Source organism: Hirundo rustica, chromosome 1 (assembly GCF_015227805.2).
Source record: "Hirundo rustica isolate bHirRus1 chromosome 1, bHirRus1.pri.v3, whole genome shotgun sequence".
Classification (NCBI taxonomy): Eukaryota; Metazoa; Chordata; class Aves; order Passeriformes; family Hirundinidae; genus Hirundo; species Hirundo rustica.
In genome coordinates this window covers 84,715,591-84,737,209 of record NC_053450.1, presented here as the reverse complement: position 1 = coordinate 84,737,209, position 21,619 = coordinate 84,715,591, and the positions used below count along the sequence as shown (strand labels likewise).

The 21,619-nt window shown below is 40.8% G+C and overlaps 2 protein-coding genes across 2 annotated transcripts in view; both read right to left on the bottom strand.

Annotated features, from left to right (window-relative positions):
• Positions 1 to 416: 416 nt before the first annotated feature.
• Positions 417 to 5,894, bottom strand: LOC120753396 (leukocyte elastase inhibitor A-like). The gene is given in 9 exon segments (XM_040065562.2): positions 417 to 1,229; positions 1,379 to 1,546; positions 2,274 to 2,416; positions 2,736 to 2,853; positions 3,064 to 3,190; positions 3,193 to 3,236; positions 3,795 to 3,857; positions 4,361 to 4,545; positions 5,760 to 5,894. Coding segments are annotated over 8 exon segments (1,236 nt in total). The 5' UTR covers positions 4,529 to 4,545; positions 5,760 to 5,894; the 3' UTR covers positions 417 to 824.
• Positions 5,895 to 17,712: 11,818 nt separating this feature from the next.
• The window catches only part of SERPINB12 (serpin family B member 12), a 4,955-nt gene continuing 1,048 nt past the window's right edge, over positions 17,713 to 21,619 (bottom strand). The window contains exons 2-7 of the mRNA XM_040065535.1: positions 20,782 to 20,895; positions 20,304 to 20,435; positions 19,314 to 19,431; positions 18,633 to 18,775; positions 18,262 to 18,432; positions 17,713 to 18,117 (exon numbers count right to left, since the gene is read on the bottom strand). Of these exons, the coding sequence (XP_039921469.1) occupies positions 17,713 to 18,117; positions 18,262 to 18,432; positions 18,633 to 18,775; positions 19,314 to 19,431; positions 20,304 to 20,435; positions 20,782 to 20,895 (1,083 nt within the window). The remainder of the gene's footprint in view (positions 18,118 to 18,261; positions 18,433 to 18,632; positions 18,776 to 19,313; positions 19,432 to 20,303; positions 20,436 to 20,781; positions 20,896 to 21,619) is intronic.

Sequence of the window (21,619 nt, the reverse complement as noted above, 5' to 3'; positions counted from 1 at the left end):
GAAGTGAGAATGGCTAATCACTGCTACAGTTTAATGTGGGAATTATGTGTCTCATTCCCAACCATCACAGAGCAGGACTTGTCAGAAAATTGTTCCATTATTTGGAAACTCTTTTTTTGTTATGTGGATCTTGCTCACACATACAGAAAAGAAACAAACAAACAAAAAAAGCAATGGATCTGCCCTTCTTGAGAACAAGCAAAATTACACCAGAAAATCTTCTGTCTTCTCTGCTCTCTGAGAATAAACCCTGAGAGCTCCAGTTGGAAACACTGCCCCGAATCAATATTTAATAGGAGGCCCCAGGGGAATATTTTGCTGCTCCCCTAGAAAGTGGAATTTTCCTTGAGACCTTAGGTAGGTAAGGCTAAAAGAGACCAAGTACCTAAGGTTAAGCTTTTAATGCAGATCTCTATCCTCCTGTCTACTTCATGTGAGAGAATGTATCACTTCACTTTAGGGCACTAAAGTCATGGGTCTATTGGATCCATACTTTACTCCTCCATGCATTAGTAAAGGTGCAAAGTAAAGTTTTCTTTGCAGATGTCTTTAGAGGACTACGGCTTTTTGGCAAATACCTCATAGTGTATTTTGAGACAGATGTCATTTTCATGAGGCCTCCTAAAAGGAAAATATGACTAAAATTCTTGGGATTTAGGGTTTTATCTTTAATTTGGGTCTTCTCAGATAGTCTTTTTATTTACAGCAAACTAAACTTTAGGATAAAATCTAGAGAAATTACTTTTGTTTTGTCTTTTATCCTTACTGATCATCAGTTGGGATGTAAGTAGGGAAAAATATTTAATTTCCAATATAACCTCTGCTTAAGGAGAGGAATATCTTCCAAAGAAGAGAATGGTGTTGGTTTGGTTGTGTCTGATGAAGAAAAGGAATGGATGGTCAGCTTTGAACTCACAAGTTACTGGGCAACACAGAGGCATTGCAAGAAGCCCCATGGAACCACATGCTTCAGTGCCCTCTTCATTGACTTCCAAGATTGTTTTCTGGATGGCCTTGGACACAACCAAACCATTTTTCATAGAGATTCCTGACAAATCAGCTTTTCCCCAGTCAAAAACATTCATTACTCCCATCTCCTGGAGAGTGTTGTTGAGAACATGACTTTCCTCCATCTTGAATTGGGGCAGGTACACCTTCACTTTCAGCGCTTGCATCGCGGCCGAGCAGGTCCATTCTGCGAGCTTTTCGTAGGTGAGGGCACTTTCAAGCTGTAAGGTGGTATTGGGAGTAATGATTGGCACCATAATGAATGCAGGGAAAGGAGGTTTGTTTTTTCCCACTTGCCTTCTGACCACACTGCAGCAATGCTAAAGTATTGCTCTCTATGTATGTCACTAGAGAGAAAATGAAGCATTACCTGTTCTAGGCCAGTAAAGTCCTCACAGTCATCTTCAGGAAGAAGAATGAGCATGCTCAGTTCATTATTGAAGTATTGGAGCTCTATGACCTTTGTTTTCAGTTCCTCTATGATGGCCATGTTAAAATATCCTTCTTGAAACATCATCTGCACTTTCCTTCTCTCATTCTGGAACACATGAAACATATTAAATGGGAAATACAGAAATTACCATCCTGGTTTTAATTGCTTTCAGCACTGAGGTTAGAGTTCGGCTCAAAAGCATTATTTAAACTGGCCATGCATTTAATGTACTTGTAGCATTGATACATTCCACTCAACCGTATTCCCAATGAAGTTATCCATTTAAGAAGCATTAAAACCACATTTCCCTTTCTAATGGTGCCAAATTACTTTACTCACAACTTCCTCATTACATCTTTCCTTTTTTCTGGTGTCAGGTGAGGAAGCGGATACATCTTGTGCAATCATAAATTAAATTCTTCATGAATAATGTATACAGTTCCCTGAGATAATTGGTCTTCAGTACGTTTTTCTCCCGAAAGCACACACTGTTCTGTTCGTAAATAGTAGCAGAGAAACAGAATCTTCAGTTTCAATCTCAAGAGCAGACTATTTTTGAAACAACACCCTTACTTGCAAAATCCCCAACAAAGTTAATGCATGTGCTCAGTGAATTTGGTCCAACAAGGATTTCAGCTGCACAAGAACCACTTCTGATGTGAATTGGAACAAACATTTACATATTTTGTTAGGAAAACAGAGAGAAATACAGCCTTCTATTGTTCTCCCTTAAGACCACTGTTTTGTCTTGGGATAACAGAAGTCTGTTATTAGAGGAGACAGACGTCTGACATCCAGCCCGCAGCTGCTTCAGTTCCTGCCCATACTGTACCTTGTTCACGTAGAAATACATTTCCTTAGTGTCTTCTTTCTTAAATTCTACTGCCCACTTTCCTTTAAAATATATAGCATTGACCAGGACAAGTACAGTAGAGGGATCAATGAAACCAGCAGCAAATAGGTCTTTGATTTTGCCTTTAAAAATAATGAATTAAGAAGAATTATTATTTTGTTCCAGCAATTAGCTGATTTTGACAATTAATAGTTATTTCTTTTAAATTGACAAGTTGTATAATGCCGTCAGACAAATTACAAATATTTACATCCAGCTTTGGAATCAAGGAACTCAAGGCATTTTTGTTCCCCTTACTACACTTATTCCCTACTGAAAAAAAAAAAAAAATAGTGCAGGTTTATTATATAAAAATCTTGCTATCTTTTGAAAAAAAAATAGAGATTGATATTCCTAAGATGTTCAAACCAAAAAAACATTTTTGCACATTTTTTTCTTTACCTTTTGTCTCATTTTCAACCCAGAAGTTAATTTTGTCTCTGACTTCTTCTTCAGTGTATTTAAAATTTACTGGTTCCAGTTCTGCTCGATAGAATTTCTTTGTGGAATCCAAGTATTGCTGGAAAGTAAAAATTGCAGAAGTTTATTGCAATGTGATGATTTTTATAAGATAGAGAATTTTGTGGCTTCAGGACAGTTCCATTTACTATACCAGCAAGAAAGAAGTTAGTAAAAAAAGGCATGTGTCCCTTTGTGCTTTCTGATGGAAAACATTCTGCTGAGCTCCCCACTCCCAGGAGCTGTTACAAGGGAGACCACGGTCGCTCACCTGGAAGAATGGATAAGTAATTTCTCCAAAGAGCCTGTTGGCAATGGTGAGACAACAGCCTGGTCCGGGTTCGCTGACTTCAGCCAACAGAGCCTGGAACTGGGAATGGACTCCTTCATCTGCTTCACACTTCAAACAGGAAAACAGATGTTTCGTGGTAGGCTTGAGCTTTCCTATGCAAAGTTGGACCTGAGGGTGAATTGCAGCCTCTCTCTGCATGAGAAACCCCACTCCACCCAGCTGATAAAGGCACTGGAATCAATGCACCAGGACACCACCTCCTATTCACCCTGTGCCACATTTACAGAATGACAAAACTGTTCCTCATCAGGCCTGCACCTCCAAACCATGCCATATCCTACAGTGATGTCTCTGTGCACACCAAGCAAAAGGCTGCTGGCTTCGAGACTGGGAGAAGCAAGCTCCTGGGTGCCTTTGGCACGCTCTGTAATCAAACTTTTGCAGGTGGCAATTGAAACACTTACCACATTTTAGATTGGCACCGCTGTTTTGGTTGGAAACCCATAATGAGAAAGCTCAGCTGTTGAAATGTGTGATCTCACAAGGCCCCTTAAATAACTAATAAAGGAAAAGTAATAAGCAGGTCAGCAAATCTAGATGGAGAGGCTGATCAGCCCTGCTGTGCTTTCTGATTAAGGGATTGTCCTCAAGGGAAAAGGCTGACAAACTGGCTCCTGTTGATCCAGCTCAGAGCTGCAATTGTGTCTTACCTCCTCAGAAGGGTATCTGTTTTCCTGTCTTGTACTGCTCAAAACTTCTCTGAAATGAAAGACCTGCAATGTAAATGTTGGGTGAATGCAGCTGAGTGAAGGTACTTCAAAACTAAAGCAGTGTAAAGCCTATCCCAAAACACAGCCAGCCAAACAGTCCCTGTGGAAAGGCCCCTTTGTCCTTTACCATAAAATCCTTGCAAGTGAACAAGTAGTTTTAGGAGATGATGAGTGCATGAAATCTTTTAAATTTTTTTATATGAGACAGGAGGCTTTGGGTGCCCAAGGGGGCAAAAAAAAACACATTAAAGGTGAGGAACTCTTCTGAACTCTGAGATGCAGGGTTGCCTCCAAAACACTTTCCTTAGCATTGATGCATTCATTGAATAGTCGTTCAGTAATAATGCTTAGTCTGAGAAGTTTGGTATTAGGAACAGCATAATGTATTTTCAAATGGGCTCTCTGTGTGCTTCAGCCCTTTAGATGTTTAGGAACTCTATCAAATGGTACAATCAGCCTCTTGGCTCATATCTTACCACCATTCCCTTTTCAGAGCAAAGACTTACCTTCTCAATCTGTTCAAGTGTGCTGCCCCTGGCTCCAAGGACAACCATTCCAAAGGCAGCTGACAGACTTAGTGGGGAGAAGAAGATGTTTTCATTTCTTTTTCTTTTGTTCAGCTCTCTGAAAAAGTCAAGACAGAACCTGGCATTGGCTGCACTGAGAGAGCACATTGTGGCACTGTGATCACCTGAAACAAGAGTAAAAATAATTTAGGCTTCTCATCCTTACACCTGCCATGTTTAGATGCCCTGGTAAGGTTTTTTGCAATGGTTTAGCTGAATTATTTAGTACTTCATGGAAATCCCCTGTTCATTACATTTGGGATTTCACAGTGAATCTGAAAACCAGCACCCTGAATAGAAGAAGAAATACATTTGCAGAAACAAATATTCTGAGTATTCTGAGTTGAGCTGCTTCTCCAGCACCTGCAATAGCTGTGGCTTTGCCACTTAGCCCTAACTTTGTCCTAACCAAACTTCCAGATCAGTTTATAACCTGATCTTTTTGCCTTGAGTCCTCCAGGCATAGCACTTATTAATTACAACCTTGATCATATCTTACTCTTTGTTTCTCTCTAACAACTTTGTGAGTATTACTCAGCTGTGCCTCACATACTGTGTCCTTCTAATGCTGGTTGCTTAACGAAGGTTTGGCAGAAACTGTAACTACAGACAGGCTCATGTAGTAAGATTTTGAACAGAAACACGTTATGCATTAGGAGAAAATTCCAGATTTTTTTTTTTATCTGAAGTTTAAACTCTTTTTTTCCTGCAGCTTAAACTCCTTTTCCTTGATACCCTTCAGTTATAATCAACTATTACAAGATCATCTTGAATGTGATGCAAAACTCTCCATATCTTAGACCTAGAACAGAGTTCCTTTCTCATGAATGACTTTTCCCAGTGTTTGCATCCAGTAAAGTGTTGTAGAAGAATCTAATCATAAGTTCAGTATTTTAAAAGTTCCACTATTCTAAGACACATTTGGTTTGATTCTTACTTCATCCACACATGTAGTAAGCATATTTCCCCTATTACACAGGAAGAATTAAACAATCCATATAAGCCTTTGAAAGATAGAGCATTATAGAAAGACTATTCTCTTATAAATTACCAGTCTGGGTCATACAGAAGTGGCAAATGGTTTTAATCTTCTTTAGAAGCACACTTGCAAAGTAGGAGTTTAGAAGTACCATTGTACAAGTTAAGCACAGATTGATCACACAGCCCATACATTTTAATGTAATCCAAAACATTGCACAACTTGAAAATATTGTCACTTTCCCAAAATATGTCACATGCCATATATATGTGCAAAGGAGGTATGTATATTAATAATGGACATATTTATCCTTAGATCCTAGTTCTGACATTTAGAATTAAAGATCATGGAGATATTTACCTTCTCCTCGGGACTGACGGTGTCAACTTGAAAGCTGAGCTTCTTGGTGGAGCTTCTAGAGCAATAGGATATAAAACCATTGCCACTCCCAGTGGCAGCATAAATTTCTCTCATGATGAATCACATTCCTGTCTGTTGAAACCAGTTCATATAATTAGGGGACCTGTTGTGGAATCTTGAATTTTTCCATATCCTTAGGAGTTCAGAAAGAAGTCACAATTTTAAATGCATACGAAGATGTAAAAAAAAAAAAAAAAAAAAAAAAAAAAAAAAAAAAAAAAAAAATAATAATAATAATAATAATAAAAATCAAAGTAGTTATGAAAAAAGAAAGCAAACTCCTAGAAGCAAAGGCGGTTTCAGAGGGTTTTTTCACCTGTAAAAAAAAAAATCTAAGAATTTTGTTGTGTTTTGACATCAGAATTGGCACCAATGAATGCAACATTCAGTTTTTGTAATAGAAACAATTATACTGCTATAACCAGCCCACTGATTTAGCCCTGGGCTAAACTATATCCTAAGTTTAGCCCAGGATTTCTCATTACTCCTCATTTTTTTCAGTGTCTCTGAGGACACCTGATCATTGTGTTGTAATCCTTCAGCAAGGTATAGGCAGCAGAGACAGAGCAACCTACTGATAAGTAGTATATTTCTGGTGTTATTTTCCTGAGAAATGATCTTTCTTCACATGCAGGTTGATATGGTGTGTGGGTGGGCAAGTATTCACGTGAGTGTATGTAAGCACTAACAACACTGTTTTGTAACAACTACTGAGTTATCACTACTAAGATATATTTACACACCAACCCACCTGGATACTAGGCTTCTCTGGTATTTGGGAAACTCTGAAGGCGGTTTCCTATCTATCATACAGTACTCATGGGTTTAATTCTCTTTCGGTTTGAATTTTCCCATACCTATTTCTTGGGAGGAAATAGAAATTAAAAACACACTCTTCATTCAAGCCCTGAGAACAAGAGAGTCAGACCTGCACAGATTTTGCCTGAAGCAACAAAAGCCATGGAGTCTGGTTTAACTTGCTTAACACTGAGGCAAGAAAATTTCCCAAAGAATCATCTGGCTTGCTTTCCTGGTTTCTGGCTGCTCTCCATCACAGTCACTTAAAAACCCACCTGCTGAGCCTGTTCCTCAGTGCTGAGGAAACTTCCCTGCCTGACCTTCCAGAAGCCACTCCGGCAGTTACACCTGCACCACCCGAGCCGGGATCAAGGCCACTTCACAGCTGCATCCCCCACACCCACCGTCACACCAGACCTCCTTACCATCACAGAGCCTCAGACATCTCAATCCTTAAAATAATTTAATCATGGTGCAATAACAAAATACCAGCTCAAGCTGGTGCCTACAAGGAGAGACCCCAAAGAAAGGACACCTTGGGCTCTTATGCCCTCACAACTTAAGTGTGGGAAAGTCCAAGGTCCTTGGCTCCTGCTGTGTCTCCAAGTGTCCGGTTCCCTGGCCAAGACACAGCTCCCTGAGCCCTTTGTTCTGCACTGGGTGGGCACTTCATGGCCCTTTGCCTGGGGCACCCACCCAGAGCTCAGCCTGCAGCTGCGCCCTGAGATACCTGCACTGAACGGATTCCCCAACACTCAGCATCGTTACCGACAGGGAAGTGCAGAGCAGGAACTGGGCAGATGCTGCTCCCTTTCTTCTGGTGATGGGCGGTTCTGTGCATTCTTACTTTGGGCACTAGGCATAGCACAGTTGGAGGAAAAATATTGTTGAATGTAAGAGGGGGAAAGTATACAGGTAGGAACTACAAGATGTCGCAGTTTTAAGTCTGGGTGGCATCCAGGTGTCTCTCAGAACAGAAAGGAGATGGTTTTCGAACAACAAGACACAACCAGGTATATGTATTTTAGGAATACTGACAATTTTTATTCCAAATTAATACAGTGAATGGAAAATTGCAATCCCGTAGCACAATAATTCATAGCCTTTGGGCATAGGGGTATGTGCTAAAAGCCAAAGTACCCTTAAAATGCATTCTTCTGTGTGGAAACCAGTTAAAGTAAAGTTAAAGTCATCTAATATGCTCGCAGAGTGAAACACTACTCCCTTAGCCCCTGCTTAGTTTTCCAATACTTCTGAGCTCTTGTCTTAACTGTCTTAAGTGAACAGGTTTCTCCAGGTTTCTTCATCATAGTTTGTTATTTCTCTGGCTTTGTAGGTACTTCTGTTCTTAATTCATTTTGAGTTGATCTGAAGTTTAACTATGGCTCTATTTTTCCATTTGGTGGATATCTGTTTCACCTGAATCATTTTCTATCTGTGGTCAAATTACAGACAATGGAGCTGGACAAGCATTCATTCCCAGAAAGGAATATTTTCTGCTGTTCTTCTAGTCTCCTGCTTTGCTATTTTGTTCTCTTCTAGGTTAGTTTAGTGTAGGTTAGAGTGTGGATTAGACAGAGATAGTTTTTAATGGGAATATCTGAGAAATCTAGGAGTTTTTGTTCAAGCAGGTTGAAGGATCTCCTGAATTGTAGGTTTTGAGGTGCTTCACTATGCAAATGCTTGCTGGGAAAGGTAAAGCTACAGCTCATCCTGCTGTTGAACAGCAGGATGAACTAGAACTTGCACCTCATTTTCCAGATCTGTGACTCCCTCCTTGCTCTTTGAATAATGCAGAGGTTCATTGTACACCAGAAAGAAACAAAGAGGATTGAAGATGGTCACAGTAGTCCCAGAATCAGAAGACTCTCTTTATTCCTTTCCATTGATAACCGTGCTAAAAGGAAAGGATAAATAGCAGAAGGACTTTTTCTAAAGGTTACAGAGAAGTAGTTGCTGAGATGCCTTGTGTGAAAAGGAAGATGAAGATGTGAGAGCACTGCAAGTACAAAGAGAGTGACAGATTTTGTTTCAGATAGTTAGACTACTCTGTCAAGAATGTAGATTTCAAAGACAGCCCTTTTAGCTGGTGGTCAGATGCTTGTCAGAGTAAAGTTGCTTTAAGGAATGGATTGCAGACTGACCTGCTTCCTACAACTAAAATTCCACACATTTAGATAGCACTACATCCTTAGGGATAAGTTTTGCCCAGCAGTGTTTATTTGTTTGCAGTTGTTTTGGCTGAAAGTCTCAAAATTTTACTTCTCTGTCCAGCAACATTTTTCAAAAGTTTCTATGGCCTTGTATCCAGGACCAAGGGAATGAAGACTTCTCTATGTGATTTTTAAACCACAAAGGGTTCTGATGACATGGATGAGATAAGCATAGGAAGGCCAAAGCAAGGAACAGTTGGTGATGTCAATCAGCAGAACACAACCTCGCAGCAAGAAGCAATGACTCACTCTGCAGCAGAACAGACCACCAACAAATTCCTTGTGATTTTTCTTTGCTTCAAAAGAATGCAAGAAAGTTGGATGTCTACAGTTCTCCCTTGGCTTTTTTTCTCACTGTTTGCAGCCATATATTTCCCTTGCTGTCAGTGTCTGCAGGACATAGCAGGGAAGCAAATTCTTGTTGAGGAAACAGAGGCTGATCTCAAGTTTGACAGCAAAGGCTTTTCTTGTCCCTTTCATCTTACAAAATGCATGTTCTGCTACCGCCCTGCTCAGATGGTAATTACAGAGTACCTGATTTTTCTGAGGTTGCCTGTAAAGGTAAAGGTACCATTAGATAAGTGCAGATGCTGAATAGCAAGAATAAAAGAAGGACTCCTTTGATTTTCAATGGCCAAGAGTGGCCCTTCCTGTTTGCCAGACATCTGCTGCAACAAATAACAAGTCTTATACAATATATCAGAGCAATTAGGGTGATAAAGTATCTGTGGTGATCCACAGAAACTTTGGCATGACAGAAAACATATCTCTTGAAGTTGAGGAAGTTGGAGATACTTCAGATGTTGCTGAAGGTCTCAGCTCCTCTGGGAAGCACCACATGAGCAGATTCTGATCTTCATTTCTGTGATCTTCAGGTTGTAGGAGTCAAGAACTTGCTGAGAATCAAGTGTCAGCTTATAAATAGCACTGCTGTCTGCTGACTCTCCAGTAGTGAATTTACTGATACCAAGGTGCAGAAATTGATGAGTGTGAACTTTGCAGACACCTGACCCACCTCATGCTGGTCATTCAACTTGCCAGGGAAAAGGTGAGCCCAGCACTGTTGTTTTTCCACCAGAACTTCTTTGTCCACCAGAAGCTTTTCCATGATTGCAATAAACCCCATTTTTACTCCCGAAGGAAATTTAGACATGACAAAAAATAGCAACAAAATAGTCTACATCTTTGATTCAGTTATCAGCATCCAAAAATAGCTCCAGCAATACAGCCAGTTCTGCCTGTTATATCTTCTTTGCTCATGCCTTTTCTCACTTTTTCATGAGCTTTGACTAACAGGAAATTACATTTGTAGGCAGGGATGTATGCATGTGTATTCTTAACAGACTTCCATAGCATAAGGTATGTAAGATATGACTACACAGATAAATATTTCTGCATGATGACCCCCTTTTATAATGCTGGTTCAGGCTTTGTGAGTGATCTCATTTATAGTATTTCTGGATATCATTTCCTTGTGGCAATTTAAGTCATTGTATAAGCCAGATTTCTATACCTTAATACAGTATTTTTTAAAGCTCTGTGATACAGAATGTTCATAAGTATTCCTCTCCTGGCTGTGCCTCAGTGCATACCTTTTCTTCTCATTCATCATTGTGGGATGCAGTAGAAAGTAGGAAATTTCCTTTAGATTTTAAAAAAGAGGCTGTTTTTCTATATTGCTTAGCCAGTGAAAAAGATAACAGATATTTTCGTGTAATGGAGCTTTTGTTGTTAATTTTGGTCAGAAATGGCAGAACTGCGGCTGGAAGGATCTTTGTGATTCTTGGTGCATCTGTTGCCCTAAAGTGGAATGAAAGATCTAGAATAAAGTTGATAGGTGTTTGTTGAACCTGTTTTTGAAGCTTCTGGACAAAGAGTTTCCAAACCTCTCTTACATTTTTGTTCTTCCTTATTCCTGAAGTTTTAACTCAACTTTGTCCTAAGTTGTCCTGACTGTCAATTAAAACAGTTACATTCAGTTATCTTTAAAAAATTGATATGTGCTACTGGCTAAGTTGTTCAAATACTTACTAGTAAATTTATCCTTTGTACAAGACATAGTATTTGGGAGTGTCTCCCTGGTCATAAAATGTAATTATTGTAAGTTGTACTCGGGAACTTAACACTACACTAATCACACTACCCAAAACCTGCGTGTGTTCTTAGCTACTGAGCTACTTTACCAAATTGTGGACTTGGAAACCTGAAACACCCTTCGGGGCTGCTCAGCCCTGTAGCACATTGTATAATTTTCACCATTCTGAAGAGAAAGGTATTGCTTTTGGCCATCAGTCTGGATGTTAGAAATAATTGTTCCTCCTCATTCCTGTGACAATCCTTGTGGTATGATTTCCATAGCTAGTCAAATTATGCAGTGGCTTAGTAGTCCTATATGCTATTGGCATAAATGTTAGTGTGGGTATTCTTGCCAGTCCTTACAGCTAGTGAAGTCAGATGTCTCATAGGTCTAGAAATGGAGCTATGCTTGCCAATATTGTGCACATATTGTTAGTGACTGGGTTTTGAAAAAAAATAAGATTTGAAAATACCCTTCACAAGCTGCCGAGCACTGTGAAGAACAGGCAGGTGGATAATTTGAAAACACAGGGTCAAATTTTCAGCTAATGTAAACTAAGCTAATGATTCAGCTCCAAATGAGGTGTGAAAAGAGAACTTGTTCCCATGGAAAAAGGTTCTTCTTCAGGCCACAAAATACTAAGGATGTGTAAATGGCATGTTTCCCGCATATTACCATGGAATTTGTACAATATATCATTTCTTCATTCTGCAATTCAAATTCCTACAAATTCCTGCTTTTCCTAAATTCTACTGATTTTTACCATGGATAAGGTTTTTGCTCTCCTATTATCCTGGATAAAATTTGACAGACCTTTTCTCTTCTGGCCTGCCTGTAACCCAGACACGTCACTTTGTGAATCCCAGATATTTGTTTCCTGGATGATTGTAAATATTTGTGTATAATCTAAAGGGGAATCTGTGACCAGCATGGCTTACCAATATCCTTCATAAAACAAGGTACTTTTACTGCACAAAATAAGATATTTAAGAAAACTTGACTTAAAGGCATTATGCTTCCAAGAACCACTACTTCATGCAGAACATGTAAAGTAGTCCCTGCTATTGTGCTGGATGCAAACAAGAATGTCTTGACAGAATATGATGTTTAATAGCTTTGGTGTTTGGCCTGGGACACCCAAGTTAAACTCACACACAGAAGAGCCTCACATTGTTCCAGATGAAGGCAAGTATTCAACTACAACATGCTGATGAAGGGACATTAAGGGTGTGCGAGAAATCATGACACAACTCTTCCCTTGCAACTCTCTGTGTGCCAAAGGAACAGAGATCCCCTGGTACAGAAGCACACACAGCCAGTGTTGCTGCTGGGGGAAAGTGCCATTTGGCCCTTTCGCTGAATCTCTCTCTTTTTTTTTTTTCTTTTTTTTTTTTTTTTTTTTTTTTGTACAAAGTAAACATTACCAGTAAGCCATGGGAGGTAAACAGGATCTGGAACACCATCAAATGCCTGTGGGGTGACTTCAAAGCTCTGACCCTGCCAGCAAGCCTTTAGATTTGGGAAAGCCTCCCACATCTTCATTCGCAGAGCTGAAGTTTACTGTATATTTAAAACGTGGTTAATTTTTTCCTCCTGTATTTGTAAACCAGAAACAGGATGTACCCATAAAATATATTCTCCCTTTGTCTGTTTTTGTGCTACATGGAGAAACAAAACTCTGTGTATTCTTTTCTAAATTGAGACTTCAAGATGACCTTTTTTTCTTCCTGCTCAGCTAGAGAACTGGGACTGAATTGTGTTCTCAGACATGAGTGTAAATCTATCATAACTCCACCAATACCTGTTCACTGATGTTTTAATAGCTTATAAACACATTTTGTATAATTGCAAAAAAAAAAAAATTGTAGGCAGAATTAGATGATAATCGCTTTTGCAGTACAGTTCAGCAGCAGCCAAAATATATCAACACTGTTTTAGCCAGAAATCCCAAAAGACCACCATACAGGCTGCTGTGAACACAGTCAGCTCCATCCCAGTCACAATCAGTGCACCCCAGTGCAGACATGAGACAATTGCATTAATATATTCTGAAAATAATATGATACTTTAGAGGGGCTTTCATCCATTCTGGAATTCTGGATCAAGAAATATTTTCCCTTCAGCGGCCACCTCTGTATTGTACAGTAAGATTATTTCCTACTCATCAAGCAGAGGGCCACAGAACTGGCAGGGTGAGAAATTATAGACTTAAACAATCTTCCTCCAAGGCCAAACACCTCATGGTCTCCAAGGACCACGGTTTTTCAGGCACATGTCAAACACCAGAGCACTGGAGAAGAATTTTCTTAGAAAGTTTCATAGTGACACTGAAAACACACTACCTTTTGCATTCATTATTATTTTCAGAATGACAGGTCAGAGAAATGAAGGTGAAAGACATTCAAGTTCTTGGTGGTGGTAAATTACACCTCTCTGTGCTTGTAGTTCATGGATGAAATACAACAGGCAAGAGACAAGACGTGGCAGGTATTCAAAAGCGTGGAGTGCCTAAGGCAACCTTCAAATCAAGGTTGAAAAAGCCATGCCAATGAAATGCTTTGAATACTTTTATTGCTGCCGCACTTTACTGCTTCCAAAGGGAGGGCCTGGAGAGAGTAGGAGATCCAAGGAGAAGAGTGGGGGACAGATCTCTACATATCTCCATGCCCAACATCTGTATGGAGGCTCGCTCAGAACACGGACATGAACATGACCTGTGGGTTTCACTGCCTGGGTTTCATGGCAGCCAAGAGCCTTCCCTCATGATGGCGTTTAGGCTCTGGAGTCGGGGTTACTGGAGACATGTGGGAGGGAAGTGGGGGATTCAGCACTGAGCTGTCTCTGGCTTGGGACCTGGTGGCTGGGGACAGAGGCTTGTCGTGTGGCTGAGGAGGGAAGGCATCATGCTGGACTGCTGATTCATACAGCACATCATCCAGCTCTTTAGACAACCCCACTGCAATGGGAGTCTTCATGGCTAAGAGTGAAATAAGCTCCATTAAATGTGTTTACTTGTTTGAGAAGAGCTCTAAACAGGAAAGGCCTATTTTAATTTTTCCAGCTGTCTTTCTGAAGAAACATGGTGTTTTTTCTTGGGTTCAAGAATATAGATGTCAGGAAATGGCACCTGATAGCAACATCTTATTTATGTCTTACTTCTTTCCACCACAGTATTGTGCTCTCTTTGTGCAGAAAGAAGCAGAACCTGCTCTACCCTTAGCAGGAACAACATCAGCCAAAGTAGAGAACATTCTTGCTTGAATTGTGTTTGCTCAACAAGACGAGCAGGTGGTCAGCTCTGAACTCATCAGGAATTACGGAGGCAAAGCGTTCCTTTGGTCACCCCTGCAGCAGCAGCTGCCTCAGTTCTTTCTTCATTAACTTCCACAAAGAAAACTCTTCCCCTGTCTGCTCCAGCTAGCTCCACAGTCACTTTGATCTCCTCAATTCTTTTTTTTTAAGGCTACACTCTGTGCAAACACAGCCGTGTAGTCAACATCCTGGGTTTTTTGCCAGAACTGCTACATGGTTTAGAAGCACTGACCAAGCTTCAGACACTGTGGTTCACTGTAGTACATCATACTGGATGTGGATTTTTCCCATGACACCACAGTTAGACACTGCTATGGGACCACAGCTGAGGTTTTCAGTTCTGGGTATGTGCTGCTGTACTCCAGCTATGGATCTGATTTCCTGTACCCTAGGCCTAGCCCACATATTTCAGCAGAACAGTGTGGGGAGCTTGAGGCACTGATGGCTGTGGCTGAAATATCTGTGGGCCTCCAGAGGCTTCTGTAGAGCTCCACAGTCATTGTCAGTCTGCACCTCTGGAAGGTTTGCACCAAGCAACAAGCAAATAAGGCAGTAAGGTGGAGCTGTTCCTGTCTGGGGTACAAGAGATACACCAAAGGCCCCTGGGCAGGTTCTCCAGGATCCTTCATATTCATCAGCATTCATGAGTGAGGAAATGGCTCCACGCTGCCAAAGCACTCACCCTTCAGCCCTGGAGGCTGCTCCCCATCACAAGCACCAGTCAGGTTTGTTCAGTGTTTCCTCCTGGTGTCTGGAGGGTGGCTGTGGGCTGAGCAATGCCTAAATTTTAGGCCGACAGACACTGTGCTCAGCACTGCTCTGGGCAGAATATCGCATTTCTGACGGAAGAGCAGCAGCTGAACCCATTGAGCAAAATGCAGCTAAAGTCCCCACTAGATAAAATGCGATGATTGCATGAATATAACTTGAGTATGATGGAGAGGACTTATCCTATTATGAAGCTCCAGTTTGAGAAGGCCTTTCCCCTCTGTGACCATCCCACTACAATTCAGTAGAATGATTCCTCAACTGGGCAAGCTGAGGGCTGTGGAAAAGGCAGGACTGGTCATTGCTGGCCCATGTTGGGACTGCTTTGTGCTGACAGATTGCCGGGGAGAGAAGTGAGAGACAGCAGAGTGGGCTGCAGAGGGGGTCTCTTGGACTTTTGGGGTGTGAGTGGAGGCAGAGCAGCAGCGGGTGCTACAAGGTTGCAGGAGGCAACCAAGGCTGTGCCAGAAGCTACCTGCATGAGGCATTGCACAAGAAAATAAGGCATCCATCAGGATTTGTGAGAGAGGCGCTTTGGGAATGCTTTTCCGCATGTTAAAACTGTCAGTAAGTGTATAGAAAACTGGACTCTGTTTCCAAACTGTAGAACTCAAGTGAGGGAGGACTGTGAAATAATCTTGAGGTGTGTAGGTGGCAGTGCCCTTACACAAAGGCTGTGACTCACCATCCCACAACTAAGAATATCTAATTTCATGCCCGAGGATTCAGATCAAAAAGCTGCACAGCAGCACTCCCTGAAGAGCTGAGATGAAGTTCTCAGCTGACCTACTTCATTCACCATGTTCTTTTCTAGGCAGATATTAAGAAAGTGAAGAAAAATTCATGCTATAGAAAAATACAGATAAAACTTCTTCCATAGTATTCTAGTTAGGATAGACACTCACATGCAGATAATTTCTCTCCTCTATTACTGGACTAAAACAGGAATGGCACCAGACCCTGGAAACCAGAACTCATCTATAATGCAGTTACTGAACTGTAAAGTTATCGGTCCTGGAATTCTCTCCTTGTGCCTTTAAGCTGCCCACCTTCATGTAAGGCCCTCAAAAGGAAGGTGGGCAGCATTGCCCTGCAGCCTGTGCTGAAGCTTAGTGCCTGAACGCCTTGGTGCATTCTCTTGAGAGCTGCAGGCTTGAATTCAAGCAAGGATATGGGATACAGCCCCTTCACCTACTTAGCCACATGGATTTCTCCAATAATTTTGGATTAAAAAAAAAAAAAAAAAAAAAAAAAAACCAAAAAACAACAACAACAACAACAACAAAAACACCACAAAACAGGGAAAAAAGAAAGTAACATAAAAATTGTAAAAAGTCCAAAAAAAAGTAATGCCAAAAATTGTAATGGCATTTTTCAGAAGCCCTATTTTAACAGCTTTCACATGGTCTGCTTTGAATCCTTTCACTAGATGTTCTCCAGGAATTTACAAATTCTCCTGAATGTCAACATGGACAAGGCATTTAATTGCTCACATCAAGATAGTTCAGAGCAAGCAAAGGAAAATGCTAGCTGCTAGAAAAATGACAAAAGGAGAAAACAAAATGCCTACAAATTTTGGATGAGGGAATTTTTCTTTCAGATGGCTTTTTGGATGTAAAAGTTTTAAGCCAACCTATGTTCTATTTAGGAGAGACGCATCATTATTTTAGTGTGTCTTCTCCTTTCTGAAGCCATATATAATTCTGTGCATTAAACATGTTGTTCACCGATTCTCATTATATATATATATTATAAAAAAGCACATTAAAAATGTTAATTTGTTAAACATCATCCCTCTGAGGAAGACATCACTTATGTTACACCAGCAAATTATCAGTAATGTCTCCCTAACCTGGAAAGAAGTTTAATTTTTTTTCCCACAAACATTCCCAGGTAATGTTTAACTGTGATCTCCGTAATTTATACTGCACTTTAAAAAAACCTTTCCTCATTTTTCAAAGCATGGAGAGAGCTCTGTCTCTCAGATTTGCATAAGAACTTTTAAATTCACCACACTGCAACATGGGGAAAGGAAAACACATTTCTTGGTAGTTCATTGCTACAGTGTTACACATCAGTAACTTCAGCGGGAAGATTTAGACCATTTTCTTCCTATTCTTTGAAACTTTGAGATAAGCAATTTGATTTATCCCCACATAAAAGACAGCCTTCTATACTATGTAAATAATTAACCATCTTTAGGAATACATGGTTTTGTATCCTGTTCCTGCAGACACCATGCATACAAAATTCTCTTTGGAGTTATTTGAGGACTTAACACAGCTTTAGGAGAGGTTGTCCAGACAGGTGGTGGAGTTTCCATCTTTGGAGATATCCAGAAGGCATCTGGACTTGGTCTTCTACGACCAGCTGTAGATGGCTCTGCTCGAGCAGGGCAGGTAGACCAGATGATCTCCAGAGGTCCCTTCCCACCTCAATGCTATCGTCACCATGAACATGTGTGCACATCAAGGAAACAAAATGCTATTCATACCCAGTGAGCTTAAGGTAAAATTTACTCATATTCTGGATTCAGATCAATAGTTACAATTCAAGGAGCCTAGTGGCAGAGCATCCAGTTCATAGGTTCCAAACATAACTGGCTGCAGTGATAATTTTGAAGTACAAATTAGTTGTCAAAGGATTAAGAAAGCATTTGGGAGAAAAATACTATTTCTGCTTTTCATCCGGGTGTTCCTCACAGTGTTAGAAAATGGTCCTGATTTTAAGGTGAACAGAGTTTGCCAAAGAAAACGATAGTGTTGGTAGGATTGTGTCTAATAAAGAATAAGAAAGGGTGATTAGCCATGAACACCTCTGTGAGAGGCAAAGACCTCCTCACAATGGAAGCTCCTGTGCCAGCCGCCGCCACGGTGCCTTCCTCATTGACTTCCACATATGCCTTGTGGACAACGCTTGACAGCACCAGAGATTTTGCAAACGTCATTGCAGAAAGGTCAACTTTCGATTCAGTGAAGATGTCGGTCATCCCCATCTCTTGTAAAACCTCGTTGAGGTTAAAGGTGCCTTCCAGCTTGAATCGGGGCAGGTAGACCTCCACTGTTGTCTCATACATGTTCTCTGAGGAGGCCCACAGCATTAAATTTTCATAGGTGATCGTGTTTTCAATCTATAAGATGGGGAGGCAGTGGGGGAGGAGGGGGGAGGAAAGGACATTAAAATAGGTGGGAAGCTTTGAAAACTTGAGATTTTTACCCAGTGTTAATTCAGGCAACTGGTTTCCAGCCCTAGTCAGTGACATGTACTGCCTTACCTGCTCCAGCCCACTGATAGATCCATCAGCCACATCACCTGGCAGCAGGATGATCATGCTCAGTGACTTCTGGGCATAAGGGAGTTCAAGGATCTGAGCACCCACCTCCTCAATGTAGCCCAGCTTAAATTTGCCTTTCTGGTACATCATCTGCACAGGTTTCCTTCTGTTCTATTGAAAAGAAAATCACACTGTCAGTTAGGCAATACAGCTCTTACCAACACCTCTACCCAACAGGGGAGGCAAGTTTAGTTCCCAACACACCCACAGCTTACTCACAGGGCAGCTCAGCCCTGGACGTTGCTATGCTTGCTGCAATGCTCACAGCATCTAAAGTGAATAATGTTAAGATTTACAGAATGCAGATGTACCTGATTCAGTTTAAAATCCCTCTGAACTGTTTTTTCTTCCTCAAACTTGCGTTCCCAGGATGCTTTGAAGTAGATTACATTCACGAGCACCAGCAATGCATGTCCATCGATCACGCCAGGTGCAAAGAGTTCCTTGATTTTACCTAAAGGGAATTTTGAAACACAGAAGCTGTCACTAAGACTCTGGACTGAGACTCTCTTACTGGTCTGTGACCCTAGTTTTGGAAAAACTTAGAAACACAGTTCTCGGGTTATTTGAAGAGCAAAAACAATATAGGTAAACAAATGGCAGATTGCTCTGCCCTGTTACCAGCCACTGAGGATGGAGGAACCAGGGGTCACCAAATTATTCCCTGGTGTTCTGAATCTGCATTTATGTCTGTTTGCAGCAGCAGTTTGTCTGGTCAAGACTTATAGGTATTACTGCAATTATCAGGCCAGGCATAAGGGTGGGAATAAAAAATATTTTACAGCACACATATCTTTAACTCATAAATAATTTAGCTGGTAATTTACTCTAATATTTCAAGGGTGGATGGAAAGACAATCTACCCTTAAACAGCATAAGAGTGAACACACAGAAATGTGAAGAGGTCTCTGCTTTTCCTAGCCCGGAATTTCATTTGTTGAATCCATGTAGGAAGGCAGTGATAGAATGGCTATGGTTTTGCTTTGTTTTACCTCGTGTCTCACTTTCAACCCAAGCATTAATTTTTCTTCTGGCAGCTTCAACAGCACCATGAAAGTCCACTGTTTGCAGCATTGCTCCATACAGTTCCTTGCTACACATTAGAAATTGCTGTAAAGCAAAATAAAGATTATGAATTGGTGAAATCTATTAAGCACTTACTGCCTCTTGAAAGAAATCAATCACTCAATAGTGTTTTAGAAATGGTCAGGGACCTGTTGAATCCAAATGGCAAAATTTAATTTTGGAAATGTCGGGTATCTCAAGTTTATTCAGAGGATCTTTGAAGAAGAGATAATTATTCTAATGCATAGGTCAAAAATGTAAATAAGTAAAAAGAAAAACAGAAGAAAGAGTATTGTCATGGAGAACTGCATAACTGAGGTTCAGATAAAAAATGAAAGAAACAGAAAAATCCAAGATGAGTATCAAAATACTTGACAGAAATAATTGACAGAAAAGCAAAGTTGTGACTAACTAGTTAGCCATGCCAAGTAGTCTCAAGGTCACTCAGTCATTCTGTAGGAAAGGAGCAAGAAGTTCAGCAGAGCAGTCCTGTGCATGAACCTGTACAACCTTCCTGGAGATAAACACACTCCAAGCTTACTGCTGCCCCAGCTGTCCCACTTGCAAGACCTGAAGCAGGTAGTTTACAGACAACTTGAATAGGAAATTTTTGGCTGTGGGTTCTCCTCTGGCTGAGTGCACACATATGCCAAAAATGAACAGATCCCCGCTTCATTTTTGCTATATAGCCTTTGATATCCACAAGGTTGTTTGTTTGTGGTGTTTTGGTTTGGGGGGTTTTTTTTGGATAAAAGTATAGAAATTTGACAGTCTTGTCTCTTTCCCACCAGACTCAAGAGCTATAGCTCCATGTAGCACATCATATGCTTCAAAACACTCACAAGAGGGGCAACAGTGAGGCTCACAATTACAGGGAAGCTTGAGGTCATGGCCACAGCAGTTAGCAGGTGACTTACCTGCTGGAGCTCAAATCCTTGTTGTATAAAGAGGTTGTTGGCCAACGTTAAAACATATTTTTCACCAAGATTTTGTAGTTCTAAAAGCAGCTCCTGGAACACTTTATGGTCAAGGTCTCCCTCCTTGTTACACTGGGAGTAAAACAAACATAACAATTAAAGTGATTCCTCTGTACAGCTTCGGTTGCTAATTTGCATCTTAATTAGATAACACTATAAGGCTAACTCCTGTTGTACTGATTTTTTAATCCAGCTAGTCCAAGCTTTGTAGTCTGATCCTCCCTCAGATGAGCTCACGGAAGGCTTTGTTATTGACTTACTGTCCCTTAATAAAATAAAACCTTGCATCAGTCATTTCCTAGGGGATTAGGCAGACTCTGAGCATGTGATCTTGACTCCCTCCAGTGGCAAACCCTAGCGTTCTACCTGCACTAACCTACCACGCAGTGAGGGCCAGGCTCCCCACCCAAGGACACACCTCTGAGAAGGAAGGCTGACTCTCCAGGCTTCCTTCTGGCTCCATTTCTGGTGCTGCACTCTCGTGATCATATCCAAGACTCGTTCTTCCGGCAGCTTTCCTGACATGGAGCACCTGCAGGTGAAGATGTCAAGTTATGCCAATTGTAACCGGGATAAAACCATATTCCTTCTTTAAAAGCTTTGCTGTGCTGTATTGGATAAGTGGTGCAGATTCATGAAAGATGTTTTATCAGCTTCACTCAGCAGCTGAAAGGACAGACTTGAACTCGTTCATACATTCATGTTCAGACTCAATTTTCTATATTAACAAATCAAGAAAAACTTGCACTTAATCCCTCAAAATGTTACTCTTTGCTACCTCAAAATGTCTGATTTGTGTTTTCATTGCTATGTTTGATTTGTGTTGTCATTACTACAGTTATCTCAAATTTCGAAACAAAAAGTTACCCCAAGCAAAAGGCAAAAATTAATTTTCTTTTAAAACATCAAAACTGGTTTCTTGCAATGATTCTTAACATTAGCATCAGCTTAAGAAATCGATCAAAACCACAGTGCTCTTAATGGAAACCAGTCCTTGCTTCTACTGTGCAAATCCATCACTGGAAAATTTTCAGCAGCTTTTCCATTATAATAATGTTGCATCATACATACACTTACTCTCATTTTATAGAGGTTACTGATATTGAGCAATTCCTATTGCTTTCCTAAAATAAGGAGGAGTCCCTGTCTAAAGCATTGATGTGGCAGGGTTCTGCTAGCCAGGGGGCTGCAGCGGTGGTCTCTGTGCAAAGAGAACAGACTCTGAGAGAGTGTCTGGGTGGGCACCTGGCAGCCAC